Raw genomic sequence first — 17,492 nt, 5'->3', positions numbered from 1 at the left:
ATTGAAGAAAAAAAGCCTATGTGTTTCACAAAATTCTCTTTTCTCTACTGCTATCTGTAAGTACGTGAATCTCATGCCTTCTACATCTTCCATGGACAAATGTAATTCTTTTCATCGTTTTTGAAATTTATTTTACGTACCAACCACAGTTTTCCCTCCCTCCTCTCCTCATGTTCCCTACCCCACCTCCCTACTGCCATTCCCCATCAACTCTTCCATCTCCACTCAGATGGGGTAAGGCCTCCCATGGAAATCAACAAAGCGTGGTATACAAAGTTGAGGCAGGACCAGGCTCTGCCCCCTGGCATCAAGGCTGAACAAGTAATCAGAACTTGCTGCCCTGAGATTCAGCTATTTGTGTTTTAGACACTAAAAATCATGAGTAGGAAGGGACAGAGACGGAGCAAACTATTCTCCAGAGTTACCCGAGGAAGCTTAGTGATTGCTGAGCCACAGCAAAATGCAGACACCCTGGAACATTCTCCTTCTGCTGACAGGAGATGCCACCGGTGGAATGAAAGGAAAGAAACTCAGATTGTCAAAGGATTTTGAAATCTTAGCAATCATGAATCAGTCTGCCAGTTATGAACAGAGAGCAAACTATGGATTTAGAAAAGCAAATCCCAAAGTTTCTATAAAAGTGTGTATGAATCTTTAAGTGAGACTTAAGATGGCTTCAAAGTTTTTTGTTTTTATTTTCATCATTTATTTATTTTACATATCAACCATAGTTTCTCCTCCCTCCTCTCTTCCTGCTCCCTCCCCCCACCTCCCCATCCACTTCCTTCTTGGTCTCCACTTAGCTGGAGTAGCGTCTTTTCAGGGGCATAAACAAACCATGGCACATCAAGCTGATTAGGACCAAGTGCCTCCCCTCTGCATCAAGGCTGAACAAGGCATCTCATCATAGGGGACAGGTTTCATTTTATAAATTAACTTTTATTTAAATTAAAAACAATCTTAATTTACAGACCAATCCTAGTTCCTGCTCTCTGCCATCCTCCCTTTGTCCCCATGATCTCATTATCCCACCCCCCATCCATTCCTCAGAGACGGTGAGGCCTCCCATGGGGGTGCCATCTTTAAAAAGCCAGTGGAAACAACTATTTTGGAAACTGACTGGAGTGCTAACATTCCTTTTTCACTGGGGACTAATCCCAGAGCTTCATGCACGCTAGGCAAGTGCTCAACCAGTGAGCCGTGTTCCCAGCCATCTTGTCCCATTAAAATGAATGCTTTGAAAGTCAGAAAAATGTATTATTGCTTTTGAAAACCCAATTCTCTTAAAGAGAAATTCTCTCTACCCCTAAATTTCTACACTACACATTTCTATATCCTGCTGATTTATATAGGCTCCACTATATATTCCTACATCCTGCGGATTTATGTAGGGTTCACTGTACATTTCTACATCTTGGTCATTTATATAGGCTTCACCACTGCACATTTCTACATCCTGCTGATTTACACAAACTTCATTATACCATTCTTTATGTTTTTGCTTAATATGATTAAGGATGGATTCCATCCTTGTGCCAAACTCAATGATATCATAAACTCCGCTTTCATGTTCACAAATGAAGCCAGCAGTGTGCATGGCCACCAGAGAGCCTTTACAATCAAATATTGGAGAGCCAGATGACCCACAATAAAAAGTATTATAGGTAAAGTCATTAGGCTTGTCAATCATTTTTTGGAAACTTCTTTTAGTATTCATAAGGATGTACTTCAAAGAATGGCTATGACCTGCTACTTCTGTTCCACGAACACATTGCTGATTTTTCTCTTTTAGTTTTCCTTGAGGGATTACTGTACAACGATCAATAACCTTTTGTCCATTTTCATAGCCAATCATAAATGTTAACTCACTGGGAAGTGCAGTAGCTATTCCATTATACAGTCCGGCAGGCACTTGTTGACAGTTTTCCTTAAGCTTCAGGACAGCATAGTCAAGAGTTACATCAGATATGACAAATGAGGGTTCAATGCAGAAACAATTGTTGCAGTTTGAGTTTGGCTCTTTGCAATCTTCGTCATCAAATGTCACCCTTACACATTGGCTAATTAGGTCTATACACTCAAGTGGCTCTTTTCCTTCTCCCACAATGTCATTTAACACATGGCGACAAGTGAAAATGTACAGCCCTCCAAAAACAAAACAAGTGGCACTACCCCTGTTTCCATTATTGTCCCAAACTATGAGCCCAGTGGAATCAAGAAACTGTGAAAGAAGTTTGATGGTTTCACCTGGAGTAGAGTTTTTTGTTAGTTCCCTGAACTTTTTCTTATGGGCTTTGAAAAGAGACTGTTTACTATTTTCACTTTCTTCCTTGATAAATGCTCTCATTTTCTCACATTCTCTTTTCAGTGTGGGGTACAAATTCACAATGTATCCTTTTAACTCACTGAAGGTTCTGTCCTCTAACTCAGATTTCTGAGTTGCCAATGCCACCCAAGGGTTCTCCTTTCTCTCAACATCAATCTGAAAGAGCTTGCCCTGTAACACATCAACTGGCTGGGTGTTTGCTATGGTGGTATCATTGGTAATGAGTTTCCAATGGGCACTCTCTACAAAGGAATCAAACCTGCCATCCTTCCTCAGAGTGGTCTTGATGGTCTCTCCATTGAAGCCATAGACACAGAGTTTGGTCCCCTCGTTGTGAAGTTCCCTGCACCTCAGAATCCTTTGCTCTCTATTCCCAACTGCATGTATGTAAAATACAACACACTCAGCAGGTGATTGGTCAAAGCGACCACATACTTCATTATTTTCTTTCTCCTCATGTTCAGTTTTGGAAAATGTAATGAGCACATGGCAGCCTTCTGGAAAACAACGGAGGGGCATACCAAGGTTTATGTACCCTTCTATTCCTTTTATGCCACACACCAGCATTTCTTTGCCTGGCTGTCTTTCTATCTCTCTTTTGACAGGGTCAAGGGTGCTCACAGCTTCATATAAGCTCCCTTTGTCCTCCTGGATGAAATAGTGCATACATGTCTTGGGGTTTATCCCCAAGGTAATGTTGATTATCTTAGTTGGGAGAGTGGTCAGATCTTGTCGAGTTTTCTTAGAAGAGCAGAGTCCTTGCTCTTGGGTGTTAGGTATCTCATTTGTTCTTTTTGGGGATCCCATTTGCATTTTTAACATCTTGGAACCATTCTGCTCTACTTGAAGGACCTAAAAAGAAATGATAGATACTTTAAAATTTGGATTCCAACTCTAATCCTTAGTTTCTTGCATTAGTATGCAACTCAAAGAATCAATGAATATGTTTAAATCAGGATTTAACCCAAAATCCAAAATAAAACTCCAGCCCCACTAGGTTATCCATCAGATAATCTCTTCCTATTGTACATGGCTCCTTCCTCAAATAAATGGGCAGTAAGAAACACAGTTGTTCCCCATATGTTTAACTGTCTATCAGCTTCCATAAAACCCTTTTCAAGTATTTTATTTTCATAAATGCAATTTTTATCTTTGCCAAACATAGCGAATTATGGTATCTAAACTGGAATTTGTTCATTTTTGTTTTTGTAAGAGATTTTATTTGTATTTTTAATTATGTGTGTATGTTGGTGTAACTATGTGGGCTTGGCATGTTACTGCAGTACGAGCAGAGACCAGAAGAGGGCATTATAATCCCTGGAGCTAGAATTCCAGCCAGTTCGAGCCTCATGATGTCAGTGCTGGTCAATGAGCTCTAGCTCTCCTTAAGGGCAGCACATTCATTTAGAAAGCAAACCATCTCTCCAGACATCTATCGTAGTTTCTCTGAGACCAGATTTCACTCTGTAGTTGAAACCACTATGGAATAAAATATCTAGCCCAGGCTGGCCGCAAACTCATGATTTTCATTCCTCCTTCACTCTGGTGCTCAGAAGCCAGGAATGCACTACCATGTTCACCGTTAGTGAAGACTTTTTTTTTGGTTTTACGAGACAGAGTTTCTCTGTATTGTTTTAGAGGCTATCCTGGAACTCGCTCTGTAGACCAGGCTGGCCTCGCATTCACAAAGATCCACCTGCCTTTGCCTCCCAAGTGCTGGGGTTAAAGGTAATGAAATCATTTTTAAAAATTAGCAGGCATATGCTAGTGTGATTTATTTTTTATGTTAAATTTCTTTTTGTTTGTGCATGCATCTATTTGTGGAGTTTGGGAGTGTGTGTTTGTGGGTATTCCTACGTGTACGGGCACATGTTTCCACAGCATATGTAGTAAGAGGTTAAGTTGGGTATCTTCTTTGATCATTCTGTCTTTATGTATTGAGTTAGAGTCTCTTCAAAACAAAATTTTCTAATTAAGCCAATCTAGCTAGCCAGTATTCTCCAGGAATCTCCTAACCTGTCTCTCATATGCTGGTATTAGATCTGGGCTACCATGCCCGGGTCCTGGGGATCCAAACTCTGTCCCACAGACTTCTGTTGCCAGTGTTTTACATACTGAGCCATCTCTTCAGGTGCTATTTTATGATTTATTTTTTTATCCAGGAGTGAAATCTAAACCAGTTGATCATTACTTAATTACTTACTCATGAAAAATCAATACACCAATTCACCTACCACTAACTACTCTGCAAAGAAATCAATGTATTTCCTTTATTACATAAATTCACAAATCCTATGTATGGCCTCTTTTTTGATGGAGAAATTGAGGATCAGAAATTCATCTCCTAAATGCTTTTCCTAATGTAACATAACAACCTATCTGAATTACAAATAATGTCTTTTCCCATTAGACTACTCATGGTATTTGTGTCCCATTCTTATACACCACCATCTTAAGAGTCAGGGAAGAAGAAAGAAGGGAGAACCAAGGTTGACAATCAAATAGCAAAAATGAACAAAAATAAAAGCCCTTTGCCCCATGTTCCTACATTGTGTTATCTCGGCAAGATTTCCATGCCAGCAGTATACTCACTGGTAGTGGCTGGAACCGTGGTGGAATATGGTAAATATTAAGCCTGTCATCATTTGCCATAACTGTTACTCTGCTTTAAACATATAAAAGAATGTAAAGTAATATAAATGTCCTGTAGGCATGCATAGAAAATCTCAGAAAGCACCTCTTCAGTTAAAAGGCTGTCAGAAGCATCTGTACACCACTTTGTGGGATGCTGCAGCACACTTCCACCTACTCGGGTTCCTTGGACAAATATAGATACTTCATCAATTTTTGGTTTGTGCTGTGCATTTGAGACACAGTAACCCAGGCAGGCATGGAACTCGTAATCCTCTGCCTTCAGAGTGCTAAGATTACAGGTGTGAGGCACTTTGCTGGTTTGACATTTTTGAAAGGGATAGTCAGGTCCTATGTGCTGTTCCTAACTTGCTCTGTCATGAAGTAGGACAGAGAAAAAACAGACCTAGAAACAAAAACCTCATAGATTTTCTAGCTGTTTGAATCATCAACTTTTCTAGAATTGGACAAGAGGAAACAAGCCAAAGGACTGGTAGTCTCAGCCTCTTATTATCAATTCAAGAAGTGCTTTAGACTCAGAAGAGAAACAGAATCTGCCATGTCAGCAGAGCCTGCAGACCAGGAAGAACTCTGACTTCAGGTAAGCAACCTTGTCCAAGGCTCCACTTGGCTCAGGAAACCCCTTCTTTCCTTTCTTGCCATAAACATATCCGACGTGGAATCCCCTGCACCCACTTAATGAGGTAAGGGTAGGAACAGATGCACAGAAAATTATGTTTGCAAACTGCAAGGCACTGTGCAAATGAAGGTTGCTAGGATTCAGAAGATTAGCCACAACCTGGGTAAGATTTTTATACTCCTAAAGTACTATTAATTTTGTTATTTCTACAGTTTAATCTAATACATTGGATATGATGTTGCAAAAAAAATTGCTTCAAGGACTGAAGTGACAGCTCAGTGGTTAAGAGTTCATACTTCTCTAACAGAGAACCCAGCTTTGGGCACCAGCACCCATATAGCAGCTCACAGCTATCTGTAAGTCCAGGGCACTGGATGCAATCTTCCAGCCCCTGCAGTCACACACATTTCAATGAATGCAATATTCCCAGTACTGATAAGTCCTTGTCTTAGCAGGAAGATTATGTGACCTAGGATCTAGAATAATATAGTCTAATGGGAAGACATTTCACAAATACACAAATGTTTACAGACATACCCGAGACGGATGGTACTTGATTTTCATGCTTTCCCTTAAATCATGATGGACCTCCTGAGACCTGGGCTTGCTATAGCTCATGGTGGCTTGAAGGTGAAACAGATGCTCCAACTGAAACAGTAATTTCAAAACAGTTCATATTACAGCAGTATCTTCCCAACCATCACATATTGTATCTAGGGGAAAAAATGCCGGAAGTTCTAAATCACGTCTTTCTTCTTCAGTTTTCGTGCTCCAGGATGGTGTTAGCATCAGATAGTTTATCCACCAAGCATCATGAGCCAAATGGTAAAAGTGAAGCGCTGTAGGTCAGGTGTTATACCAAAGTATCAAAATTGTCTCTAATGGCTGACCAACAGAACTATCAGGGAAAACAGGTTCCATTTGGATGTTTTTGTTTGTTTCAGACAGAATACTTTGGAAAAGAAGGTGAAGTGCCCAAGTCCAAATCTTGAAACAGAGAGGACATTAAATGTTGGTACAGTAACCCACAAAAAATTTACAGTTAGAAAAATAAAGCATGTTTTCTACTAACGGAGATGTTAAACCTAATCTTTGAACGTATGTTGTTACTTGTGTGTATGTTTTCAGGGCTTCCATTTGGTTTTAGATAACCAACTGGTATGTTCTTTCATGGGAAAGGCTCTTTCTCCCTCTCTCAGTATTCTGAGAATGCAATCTGGTTTCTCTCTCTCTCTCTCTCTCTCTCTCTCTCTCTCTCTCTCTCTCTCTCTCTGTCTCTCTGTCTGTCTGTCTGTCTCTCTCTCTCTTTCTGTGTGTGTGTGTGTGTGATGGGAGGTTTGAAAAACGAAGGGTGAATGATGTAATTATGTTATAATCCAAAAACAATAATTATTTAAGGAATTATAATCTTCATTGAAGATAAAGATGGAAAGTGATAACAAATTGTAGGGAAATAAGAAAGGGAAAACTGGATAATACCCTGAAACGAAATTTAGCAAGAGTTATTAAAATCTGAAAATGCAAGGAAGATAATATTTAGGAGCCTTAGTTACTGCTTTCTTTTTATTTTTCTTTTTTGTTTTTTTGATTGTTAATTCAGAGACAGGGTTTCTCTATGCAGCCTTGACTGTCCTGGAACTCACTCTATAGACCAGGCTGGCCTTGAACTTAGAGAGCCCCCTGCCTCTACATCCTAAGTGCTGGAATAAAAGCCAGTGCCTTTACTTAAAGAAGTTTTTTTTTTTTCTCCCAACTATTTTTCCTTTGTTGTCCACTCCCAAAATAACAAACAATTTAAATAAAACATTGGTTGTTTCCTTCCCTTTGTCAACCTGGAAGGACTTTCTTAACACACCTACCCACCTAAGCACTCCTCAGTTATTCAGAAAGAATGATGTCCTAGACTCTCTGGCATCTCCAGATGGGAACAACGCCCTCTGTGGTCAGCCTCATGCCACACACAGCCAGCCTGAGTATCAGATTCCCAAGGCCCATGTCTGCTCTCTGTGCACTTATTTCACTCAAGGATAAAACCAACCAAACAAAACCAAAGAGGACAGATACAAACTGCAATATTGCTATTTACAGGTAGACTTTGGGGAGGCCAAACCTAAAAACTTTTCAACAACTGATTATATAATCACAAAGGTTCCTAAAATGTTATCTTTACCAGTACAAATAAAAAAATCCACAAATCACAGTAGAAGCAAAATGACTGATGTAACATCTACTTTCTTGCCTCTGAATCCAAGAGTGACCGCCAGGAATACTGAGGTGACGTCACTGCCGCACACACAGGTACTGTGGATGTTGACTTCGTACACACAAACCTCGGTTTACTGCTCTTGGGGTAATGAGAACAAGCACTTCACACAGTCCTAGCGGTACTGAGAGAGAACACGGTTAGGCTGAGACCGAGTGTAGTACTGCGGGAATTTGAGGCCTTGTTTAAGTCAGGCTTTAATTGGGGGCTGGGGTTGGTTAGGATTGGGCAACAGATTGGGATTGGTGTCTATACCAAACCTAGGATTTAGAGACCAGGATTAAAAACTTGTAAAGTGTTCTTTGATATCTTCTATGAAGAGTGACTGGATACTTGCGCATACTAGTGGAATAAATTATAATTGCACTTGCAACTTTTTGTAGTCCCCTGGCAGAACACTCAGCACTGATGACGATTTAAAGAGCAGAAGAGTAAGTCAGGTTACTGTAGTAGCCTGCTACGCGAGAACCGATGGCATTAGTCTACACACTGAGCATGCCTAAGGACGAGATCGGCTTTTGTCACCTACATCTTGTACCCTTATTCTAGACAGAGGCCCACTCAAGAAAATGTATTTGTGGATATTTGCTACACACACATTTAGACACTGAGAAATTAATTTTAGGGGCATTTCTTAAAGCGAGTCACCCGGTTTACAGACCAGGTTTTACCATCAGAAAGTGTTCTCCCTTGAGCCCCGGTGGTTTTTTTTTTTTTTTTAATTAGAAACAAGCTTGCTTCACATGTCAGTCTCAACTCCCTCTGCCTCCCCTCCTCCACCGCCCCCACCAACTCCTTCAACCTCTCCCCCCCCACCCGAGCCCTGGAGTTCTTTTAGTCCCCAAGAAATGCAGATAGATTCAAGTGATGCCATCTTGCTCAGCGCCCTCTTCCGGAGCCATGGCACGCAGGTGCACACTGCTCTGCCTCCCTGACCCCCGTCTGAAAGAGGATTTTCGGCATTATTCCACTGCAAATAAATCCTCCCAAGATCTAAGTCAGCCCCGAAGCTAAGAGTAACTCACCTAAGCAAAAGAGTTCTCTCCAAATCGCGCAGTCACAGTTTCTGTTTAACTAAGACCGTCTGTCACCGCGGGACTCTGAGGACGTCTGCCACAGCGCCTCTGCTCTAGAAAAGCGCGCCAAAGGACGTAGCTGGCGTGGGAGGGCCTTACAGCCCTCATTGGCGCAGCGCTAGAGCAGTCTGATGATGGCGGGAAACGGGTGGCGCTACTAGGAGGCAAGAGAGCACTCCCGGCTCCTGAGCATGCTTCTCTCTGTTAGAAGATTGAGAGTCACAGCTTTGTCTGCAGCTGAGTAGAACAGGCCTTTCCTCTGCCAGGTTCCTCTTTATTCGTGAGTATTTGAACATCCTTCGAGGTCGGTAGAGGGCCAGATGCAGATCTGGCTATTGAGCTAAGTGGAGGAGACAGGGTGCAAGGGTTCCTGCTTCAGCTCGACCCAGGCGCCCAAGGTGCCACAGGCAGGAACTTGGCCCAAGGGCGTACTGGAGTCCTGACCAGAGAAAAGATGGGGACCCAGGTCCTGCAAGGACATTTGCTCAGAGACACCAATCTCTGTTGCCAGGTAGTGAGTGAGGAGAGAGAATGACAGCCCCTGTAGGTGGCAGCTGAAGGCTTTGAGAGTCAGGAAGAAGCTACAGTTGCCTTCAGAGCAAATTCACTTACCATGAATCTGTTTCCCAAAGGAACCGGAGTACCTGCTGAGGTTTTCAGTCCTGGTGAAGATCATGGTGCCCATTCCAGAACCATAGACTGCAAATGTGCTGTTAAGCATTTGTCATGTGTCACTATCAACTGAGAAATGATATAAATATAAAAGTAGACCACAGGATGGAAAGGAACTTGGTATGAAAAACATGGGATATCCAAAAGCATGTAGTTATTATGGGTTGAAGTCATAAGGTTTTGCAACTGAGTTTAAAAAATTATAGTACAAAGAAACTAGGAGGAGTAAAAGAGAGCATGGAGCAGGAGGCACACTTCTCCATTTTCCTCTTACCCTTGGGTGATGCACGACTGTGCTGAGTAGAAGTTAGTTTCTTTCTTCCTCTCATTTTCTTTTTTTAGTTTTTGAGATTTATATAATTACATTATTTCTCTCCTTCCTTCTACTCCTTTAAGTTCCTCCCATGTACTCCACCACAACCACCTTGTATTTTTTCAAACACATACCAAAGCATGTGTGTGTGTGTGTGTGTGTGTGTGTTCTGTTCTAATATCAAATAATGGTATGTATGTTTTTAGGGGTGATCCTTTGGTATTGGATGACCAAACTGTATATTGGTGTCTCTTTCTCAGGCAAGACTCCTGCTGTCAACTTTCCTTAGTCACTTTAATTCTTGTCTAGGTTGAGGCCTCATGAGCTTCCTCCCTTTCCATGTTAACATGTCTATTCACGTCATCTTTATTAGTTCTTGTTTAGGTACCCATACTAGTGAGCCCTCATAGGTGTAACTTCAGACATTCTAGGAGACAAAATCACACAGCAAATCTCCTGTACCCTTGGCTCATGTTCTTTCTGCCTCCTCTTCAGCAACAATTCCCTGAACTTTAGGTGCAGGAGTTATGCTGTAGATGTGTCAGTTGGGACTGGGCTCTACAACTCTACATTTTGATCAGTTGTGGTTTTCTATAATGGTCTCTGTTACAAAGAGAAGCTTCCTTGATGAGGTGTGGAGGTACATACATTTGTGAGCAGAAGAGTAACATTTAAAATATAGTTAAGGATGATGCTAGCTTCATAAAGTGGCAGTTTCAGGTTCTCCTCCAAGATCCATGACTTCACTAGCTCTAAGTAGCGTGCTAGATTTCTAGGACCAGACATAGGTTCTTTTTAGTTGCACAGGTCTTAAGTCCAATTTATGCCACTGTGAGCCCTTAGGGTTATTGTTCCATGCTTGTTACTATTGTGGTTTATAGTCATCCTAGTTGGGTAGGACTAGTGGTTGCATCCGTCCTTTAGAAGCTTATATGACATCTGATTCCATGAAAATTTGCCCTTAAGCATGAGGCTTTCAAGGAGCTGTCTACCAATCAAACAGGCATCTTGGTCCATGTTGAAGACTGAAATGTAAGCTGATTGAAAAATTAATTATCTTGGTCAGGCTGTAATTTCTGTGATACAGAAAAGTGTGTGTGTGTAAGAAAAATTAAAACCTCTTGTTTAAAATTCATTTTTAAAGAAATTCAGCAGTTATTCCTATGTAATTTGTGATAGACACAAAAATCTAGAGTTTAGAAACAAGATCCTTGAGCCTGATTTATGGTTCTTTCATAAAGAAAATGTGCATATTTAGACAGTCCGAACATGTGCATACCAAGACAGTCCAACTAGCTGCTAACTGTCCAAGTTCAGGTCGATGGAACACAAAATAAAGGACCCTGTGCAGAAATATTTAAGATGCAAACAACAGTGGGTTCTCATGGCAGCAGGAGAATCACTAAGTTCAAGAACATGGGAGTCAAGAAGCTGCATTAGGAAAGAGTTTCTATCAAAGTAGCATCCTTATATATTCAAAGTAAATGCCAGATCCTCCAACCCTTACAGCTGCTGCTGCTAGAACTCTGGTTATCCATGAAACTGACTGTTACACATTGATACTGAGGTAATTTATACTGTGATTTCTACACATTCACCTTTCTGTGACTTAGCTTGCCTGAAATGGAGCAGAAGCAAGACGACCTGCACTTCGTTTCTGCCTTTCATAGAGTATGTAAGTGCAGAAGAATCCAACTTATGTTAAGAAATTAGTTGCTAATTAATTGCTTGAGATTTGGCCTTTGTTATTCAAAACAATGAACATCATGAGAAGAATGAGGTAGAGAGTGGGTGACTTTTCTTACCTGCCAGAGAAGAGTTAGTAGTTGCTGAGAGCTGAGGGCAACAAGCAGAAACCTGGAACATTCTTCTACTGACAGTAGAAGCTGGTGTCATAATGATAAGAAAGGAAGAAAATTTAGATTACCAAAGGACTTTGGAATCTTATCAGAAAGTAAGAATCTCTCTGGCAGCTATGGTGATGCAGCACCCTAAGCATTTAGAATAGCAAATTTAAGGGGTTTTGTAAAGTACACTGTACATGGGCTGAGTATTTTAAGTGAGGATTGAGATGTTTTCCAGTTTTAAAAGCCAGTGAGAACATCTTAACTATTGACTTGAATTCTAATATGTACTTTTGAGTGGGGATTAATCTGAAGACCTTGTATCTGCTAGATAAATGTTCTACCACTGAATCACATCCCCAACATCTGGTTTGGGGACAGAACTTCAAGGTTGGCCTTTAGCATGGCTTGGAACTTGTGATTCTCCTTCATTGGCTTCTGGAGTAAATGATTACCAACTTGTGTAATCAGGCCCATCTGTTATATCTTTATTTTTTCACTCTTCCTGGATCAGTCTTATGAATTTGAAATGAAATCTTGTTAGTTTTCTGTTTATTGTGACTGTCTTTTGTGTCTTCAATCAACTAAACTCTCATTATTTCTATTTAGTATTGAAAAGAATAGAATACATAGACTAACCAAAGTCAGTAAAGGCATGAATTCTATCTTGACATTTATAAATATACCCAATTATAAGTCAGCGGGAAGCCTTTCAGATTTTCACACTGGAGAATGTGAAGACCGACTACAGTAAGAAGTTTTATGTGGTCGTGTACGCACTGCAAACCCCTGACAGAAACCTTCTTTGTGTAAAAGCAGACAAATGGAAGCTTGGAGTTCTCTGCTTGTCTTGCTAATAATCTGGAGATCTTCCTAACCTTGGTGTATAGCGATTGATGAGAATGACCAACAGAAGCTAAAAGGCAATTGAGGGTTAGTGACCTCAGTTCTTGTACTGAAGCTGAAAATATCCTTGGTTCTGTCCTGGCTGAATGTCAGGTTCTTGCTCCAACTTCTTGTTACGTTTCTTCTCCATTTACATAACCTTCAATGCAAGCCCCACTGACTGGAAGGTACACTGATGTCGTGACTGAACTAATAAGCTCTTGGACACCTTGTGGGTAGGCTGACTGGGCTGAATACCCTCTTAGGCTGACTACAGTTTCTGCCATAAGTTCTAGGAAAAGCCCCTAGACTAACAGTTTTATCATGTCCTATTTCCTGGGATCTCTGTGTTCTTTCCTTCTTCCTCTAATCCTGTATTTCATTTTCTTTCTAGAAACCATCCTCTCTTGGACTGTGAAATTCCCTTCTTGAGTTTAGAAGTTATGGACTTTGAGTGGTTCTGGTGACTGTTGATTTATCAGGTATCTTATCTCATCAAGTTATACACATCTGATGTGGGACAGTCTCCCTTGCATCCAAGAGCTGCTTGTCCACCATGTCAGAATCGCAGCAGAACTATGTCTCTCATTTTTCTTTCCTCTCTTCCTGTCCCCATTTCTTCTCCCAAGATTCTAGAAATTAAACTCAGGACCTTGTGCATGTGAGTTAAGAACTCTACTACTGAGCTGCAATCCCTATCCTTTTCATTCACTGAATTTTTTCCTTTTTTTTTTACACAATGTCTGACTAAATTTACCAACTGAACTATCTCTCCAGTCCCTCCATCTTTCCATTTAATTGTATACTCTAGATTTCTATCATACAGTAAAACTATGTCTCAATGGGAAATACAATATCAGAGAAGACCAGAGCTCTTTACAACAGAAAGCCACCTTTACTTATTACTAATTGTGGCCACAAACTTGGACCTATGTCCTTACTCACCGTGAGCTATATAATCATCATCATAGAAAACAAAAAGGCAAGATACTTGGAACTATAACTTTCAAAACCTGGACATGAAGAAGCGCAGGACAGGCATAGAGAATAAAAGAGCTAATTTCAAGAACTATTTTTCTGGGTAGTGGTGGTACATGCCTTTAATCCCAGCACTCAGGAGGCAGAGGCAGGCGGATCTCTGTGAGTTCAACACCAGCCTGTTCTATAAAGAATGAGTTCCAGGAAAGCCTCCAAAGCCACAGAGAAACCCTGTTGGAGAAACTCTGCCAAAACAAGCGAACAAACAAACAAACAAACAAACAAGCAAACAAAAAAACCAAAAACTGATTTCATTTACTGAACCTGTACATGGCTTTCCAATCACCTTTAGCATGATGGATTTTTATAGAATATTTATTTTTGTTTTCTTTATATGCGTGTTTGCCTTTATGTATGTATGCATGTCTAGTGTCCTGGAGTAGGATAGAAGAGGATGTGGATCCCCTGGAAGTGGAGTTACAGACATCTGTTAGTGTTAGTCTGTTAGTGTTTCTAACAAAGCTGAAAATGCTCTTATCCACTGAGCCATCTCTCCAGCCCATAGTGGATTTCTAAAATATTTTCCCAAGCCAGTCAGGCAATGGTGGCCCAGGCCTTTAATTCCAGCACTCAGGAGGCAAAGGCAGGTGGATCTCTGTGAGTTCAAGGTCAGCCTGGTCTACTGAACAAGTTCCAAGATAGCCAAGTATACACAGAGAAACCCTGTCTCAAAAAATATTTTTCTTTTCTAATTCTGATATGGATGCACTATGGGTTGTTTCAACATTGAAAATTTGTCAAGAGATGAGCTATCTTCTTCTAGATACCCAGAATCATAGTTAGTTACCAGATTCATAGTATCTTACCATGGTGGGGTCTGTTCTGTAATTTTCCCAAGGAGTCTGTATCCAGTTCACGTAGACACAAAGAATTTATTACGTTTACTGTCTAAAAAATTGCCCATTTCTAAGTTTTTTGAAACCGTTTTATTAACTTCATATCCACTATAGACTGTTGTCTGTGAATTATCTTGTTACCTTCTTAGTGTCTGTCTTAGTTAGCTTTTCTGTTGCTGTGATAAAGAGCTCTGACCAAAAGCTTTATAGGCTACAATCCAGCATCAAGAGAAGCCAAGATAGGAACTCAAAACAAAGGCTCATGGGAGAAAACACATGATCGCTGCTTACTGGCTGTTCATTTTCCTTTCTTATACAATCCAAGCCAACTTACCTACAGCGTGCTTTCCCCTCCTACATCAATAAGAATTTTAAAAAAATGCTTCACAGATGTGGCCATAGGCCAGTCTGATCTGGAAAGGTCATCAGTAGTGTTTCACTTTTTCCAGATGACTTTAGGTTTACACCAAGTTGACAGTTAAAGCTAATTATGATAGAATCCATTTGAGTTCACTTAGGTGAGATCTCAGTTGGCCATCTTTGCAGAGAACTTTTTGATAGTCTCACCTCTCAGGCATAGATACAAAGTGTACTTCATTGTCATGAAATTCCTTCATCTTCAGTATTGTTACTCTCCTCCCAAGAGATTTGATGTTTGTATTACCAAAGTCAAACATCAAAGTTGACTGAGAACCTCGGAACAGCCACTCCAGAGACAGCCTCAGGTTTATATATCCTTGAGTTGTGTCTGTGACCATCATCAATCATATTTAAATGATTCTCTACACCTTATGAAAGGGTTACTTGATCTTAGATTGAGTAGAGACCCAATGGCTTCACTGCAGGCTGCAAGTGCAGTCTGCTCTAATTAGATGGAGCTTTCATTTAAGGCAAACTTGAGTCAACATTGCTCATTATTATCCAGATTTGAATTCATGCTTGCTGACTTCATTTCTGCTGGCTATCTGGAGACTAAGCGGTATTGTGAGAAAGCATTTAGTTTGTTCTCTACTACCAACTGTATGAAATTTTCCAGCATATAACTCAGTTCCGGCAGAGGAAGAATCAGTTATTGCTGCTGAGTAGTATCTGCTCTCAACCTTCCCACACCATCACCCTCAATCCTCCCACCTTCTGCAGGTTCTCAGATACTCCATAGATGCCCCCAATAAAGCATTGTCTCTGACCCATTGTTAGACTGTGAGATTGCTTCTTCATCGCATAGCCTTCTTTTCTCGAATGGACTCTGACTTTCACATATATGAGGAATGAATTACCACATTGTAAGTACCTACAACAGTGCGCATCATGATTTTTCAAGACAGTGTTTTTCTGTGTAGCTTTGTAGGCCAGGCTGGTCTCGAACTCACAGAGATCTGCCTGCCTCTGCCTCCTGAGTGTTGTTATATTCTTTTGTAAGTCATAAAAAAGAATTTCAAGTCATGCTATGTATACAGATTTGTAATTTTCAAAATCTTAATTCAAAATTCTACCTGCTATTCTTTAACACGAATAAGAAGAAAATATGAGAGACACTATGGGGAGTAGTGAAAATGAGTGTTTTGGAAAGAATGATGGCAGAAATTAAAACTGACCAAAAGGCCACATTGCAAGCCTTTGGATGTAAATTTGGGTGGAAGTAGCATGGTTAGAGGCAGCAACTAGAAAGAGGGTCCTTGAGATGGAAGGGCCAGAGAAGATCCAGAAAGACTTTGAGGGAGATGGTCAAGGAGATCACTGGAAAACAGCATCAGTGTGGAAAGAGGAATTCTGGAAGTAGGAGGGAGACGAAGCGAGATAGGTGGAGACAAGAGTGGAAGGCAGATGGAATGAACAGAAACTATGTATGAAAATGCCACGAAGAAACCTGGTTTTTATAAGCTAGAGAGCTGAATAGATCCTTTAGAGAGTTGACTATGAAGTTCATTTGGTAGAATGCTTACTTAGCATGCTCTGAGTTCTGGATTTGGCTCCTGGCCCCTCATGCACCTGATTTGATGGCTGGTGTATTCCTACCAAACCAGCACTTGGGGAAGGGATCCAGGAGGGTCAAAACTTCAAGAACTTGTGAAGGTGACAGAAGCAGAAGTTCCAGGGCTGGAGAAAAGGTTCAGTCTGTAAAGTGTTCACTGTATGAGCATAACACCAGATTGGATAATTAGTAAACAGAAAAATTCAGTTGATACCTGCCTTGCCTGTAATTCTAGTACAGAGGAGGTCAGAGAGGACAATCCTGAGGCTTGCTGGACAGCCAGTCTGGCCAATTCAGTAATCTTCAGGTCCTGTGAGAGAAACAGGCTCAAAAATTAAGGTGAAGAATGAATGAATAAAACCCCTGATGCTGGCATATGATCTCCACGCGCTCACAACACATCTATGCCCACATAGACATATATGCTCAATCAAGTACATATGCACACACCCAAAGATATACATGCACGCCACACAGACACAGCTACACATGCACAAACATGGAGACATAAGGCAATTCAAGGTCAACCTTGACTAGATAGTAAGATTGAAGCTAGCTTGGAATATCGGAAATCCTGTCTCCAAAAGTTGACTCATTAAAAAAACGAATTAAGAGAAAATATGAATGTCTTTGGATCACTTGGAATTTCTACATAGAACACAAGCAAAAATGGAAATATGGGAGTTTATTATAGAAATTTCATACCTGTGCCCAATTTTAATGACACTCTTTTTTCAAATAATTTTATTTAAATTAAAAACAATCTTATTTTACATACCAATATGAGTTCCCTCTCCCTCTTGTCCTCCCATCCCCTCCACCAGCCCCCCATCCAACCCCATCCCACCCCCCATCCACTCCTCAGGGAAGGTGACACCACCCATGGGGAATCATCGAAGTCTGTAATATGACACTCTTAAGCATGCTTTTCTATGATGGCAGAGTCTATTAAATGGGACAGATGAAAAGTCATCTATTTCAGCAGACAAAAACACT

The 17,492-nt window shown here is 40.7% G+C and overlaps 1 protein-coding gene across 5 annotated transcripts; it reads right to left on the bottom strand.

Annotated features, from left to right (window-relative positions):
* Positions 1–918: 918 nt before the first annotated feature.
* On the bottom strand, positions 919–17,289 carry LOC101841927 (serine protease FAM111A). 5 transcript variants are annotated; one of them, XM_040747013.1, is made up of 6 exons: positions 16,711–17,289; positions 11,727–11,807; positions 8,886–9,646; positions 7,837–7,984; positions 6,135–6,245; positions 919–3,178 (listed from the first exon to the last, which is right to left on the bottom strand). In XM_040747013.1, exons 5-6 carry the CDS (start codon positions 6,213–6,215, stop codon positions 1,307–1,309), a joined length of 1,953 nt encoding a protein of 650 aa, XP_040602947.1. In that variant the 5' UTR covers positions 6,216–6,245; positions 7,837–7,984; positions 8,886–9,646; positions 11,727–11,807; positions 16,711–17,289; the 3' UTR covers positions 919–1,306. The 5 variants fall into 5 exon arrangements, with proteins under 5 accessions (XP_040602947.1, XP_040602940.1, XP_040602950.1 ...); XM_040747006.1 differs by having other exon boundaries at positions 8,886–11,807; XM_040747016.1 differs by lacking the exon at positions 16,711–17,289 and having other exon boundaries at positions 8,886–9,276; positions 9,549–13,790.
* Positions 17,290–17,492: the final 203 nt, after the last annotated feature.

Source organism: Mesocricetus auratus, unplaced genomic scaffold, assembly GCF_017639785.1.
Source record: "Mesocricetus auratus isolate SY011 unplaced genomic scaffold, BCM_Maur_2.0 Super-Scaffold_4256, whole genome shotgun sequence".
Classification (NCBI taxonomy): Eukaryota; Metazoa; Chordata; class Mammalia; order Rodentia; family Cricetidae; genus Mesocricetus; species Mesocricetus auratus.
Note: the sequence above shows the minus strand (reverse complement) of the source record. Positions and strands in the feature narration are given on the sequence as shown.

Bases quoted from the DNA above. Each gene is read 5' to 3' on its own strand.
- LOC101841927 (XM_040747006.1), bottom strand. From the start codon at position 6,215: ATGAGCTATAGCAAGCCCAGGTCTCAGGAGGTCCATCATGATTTAAGG. The intron at 3,179-6,134 runs GTATGTCTGTAA...ATTTCTTTTTAG, and splicing joins TCAAGTACCATCCGTCTCGG to GTCCTTCAAGTAGAGCAGAA.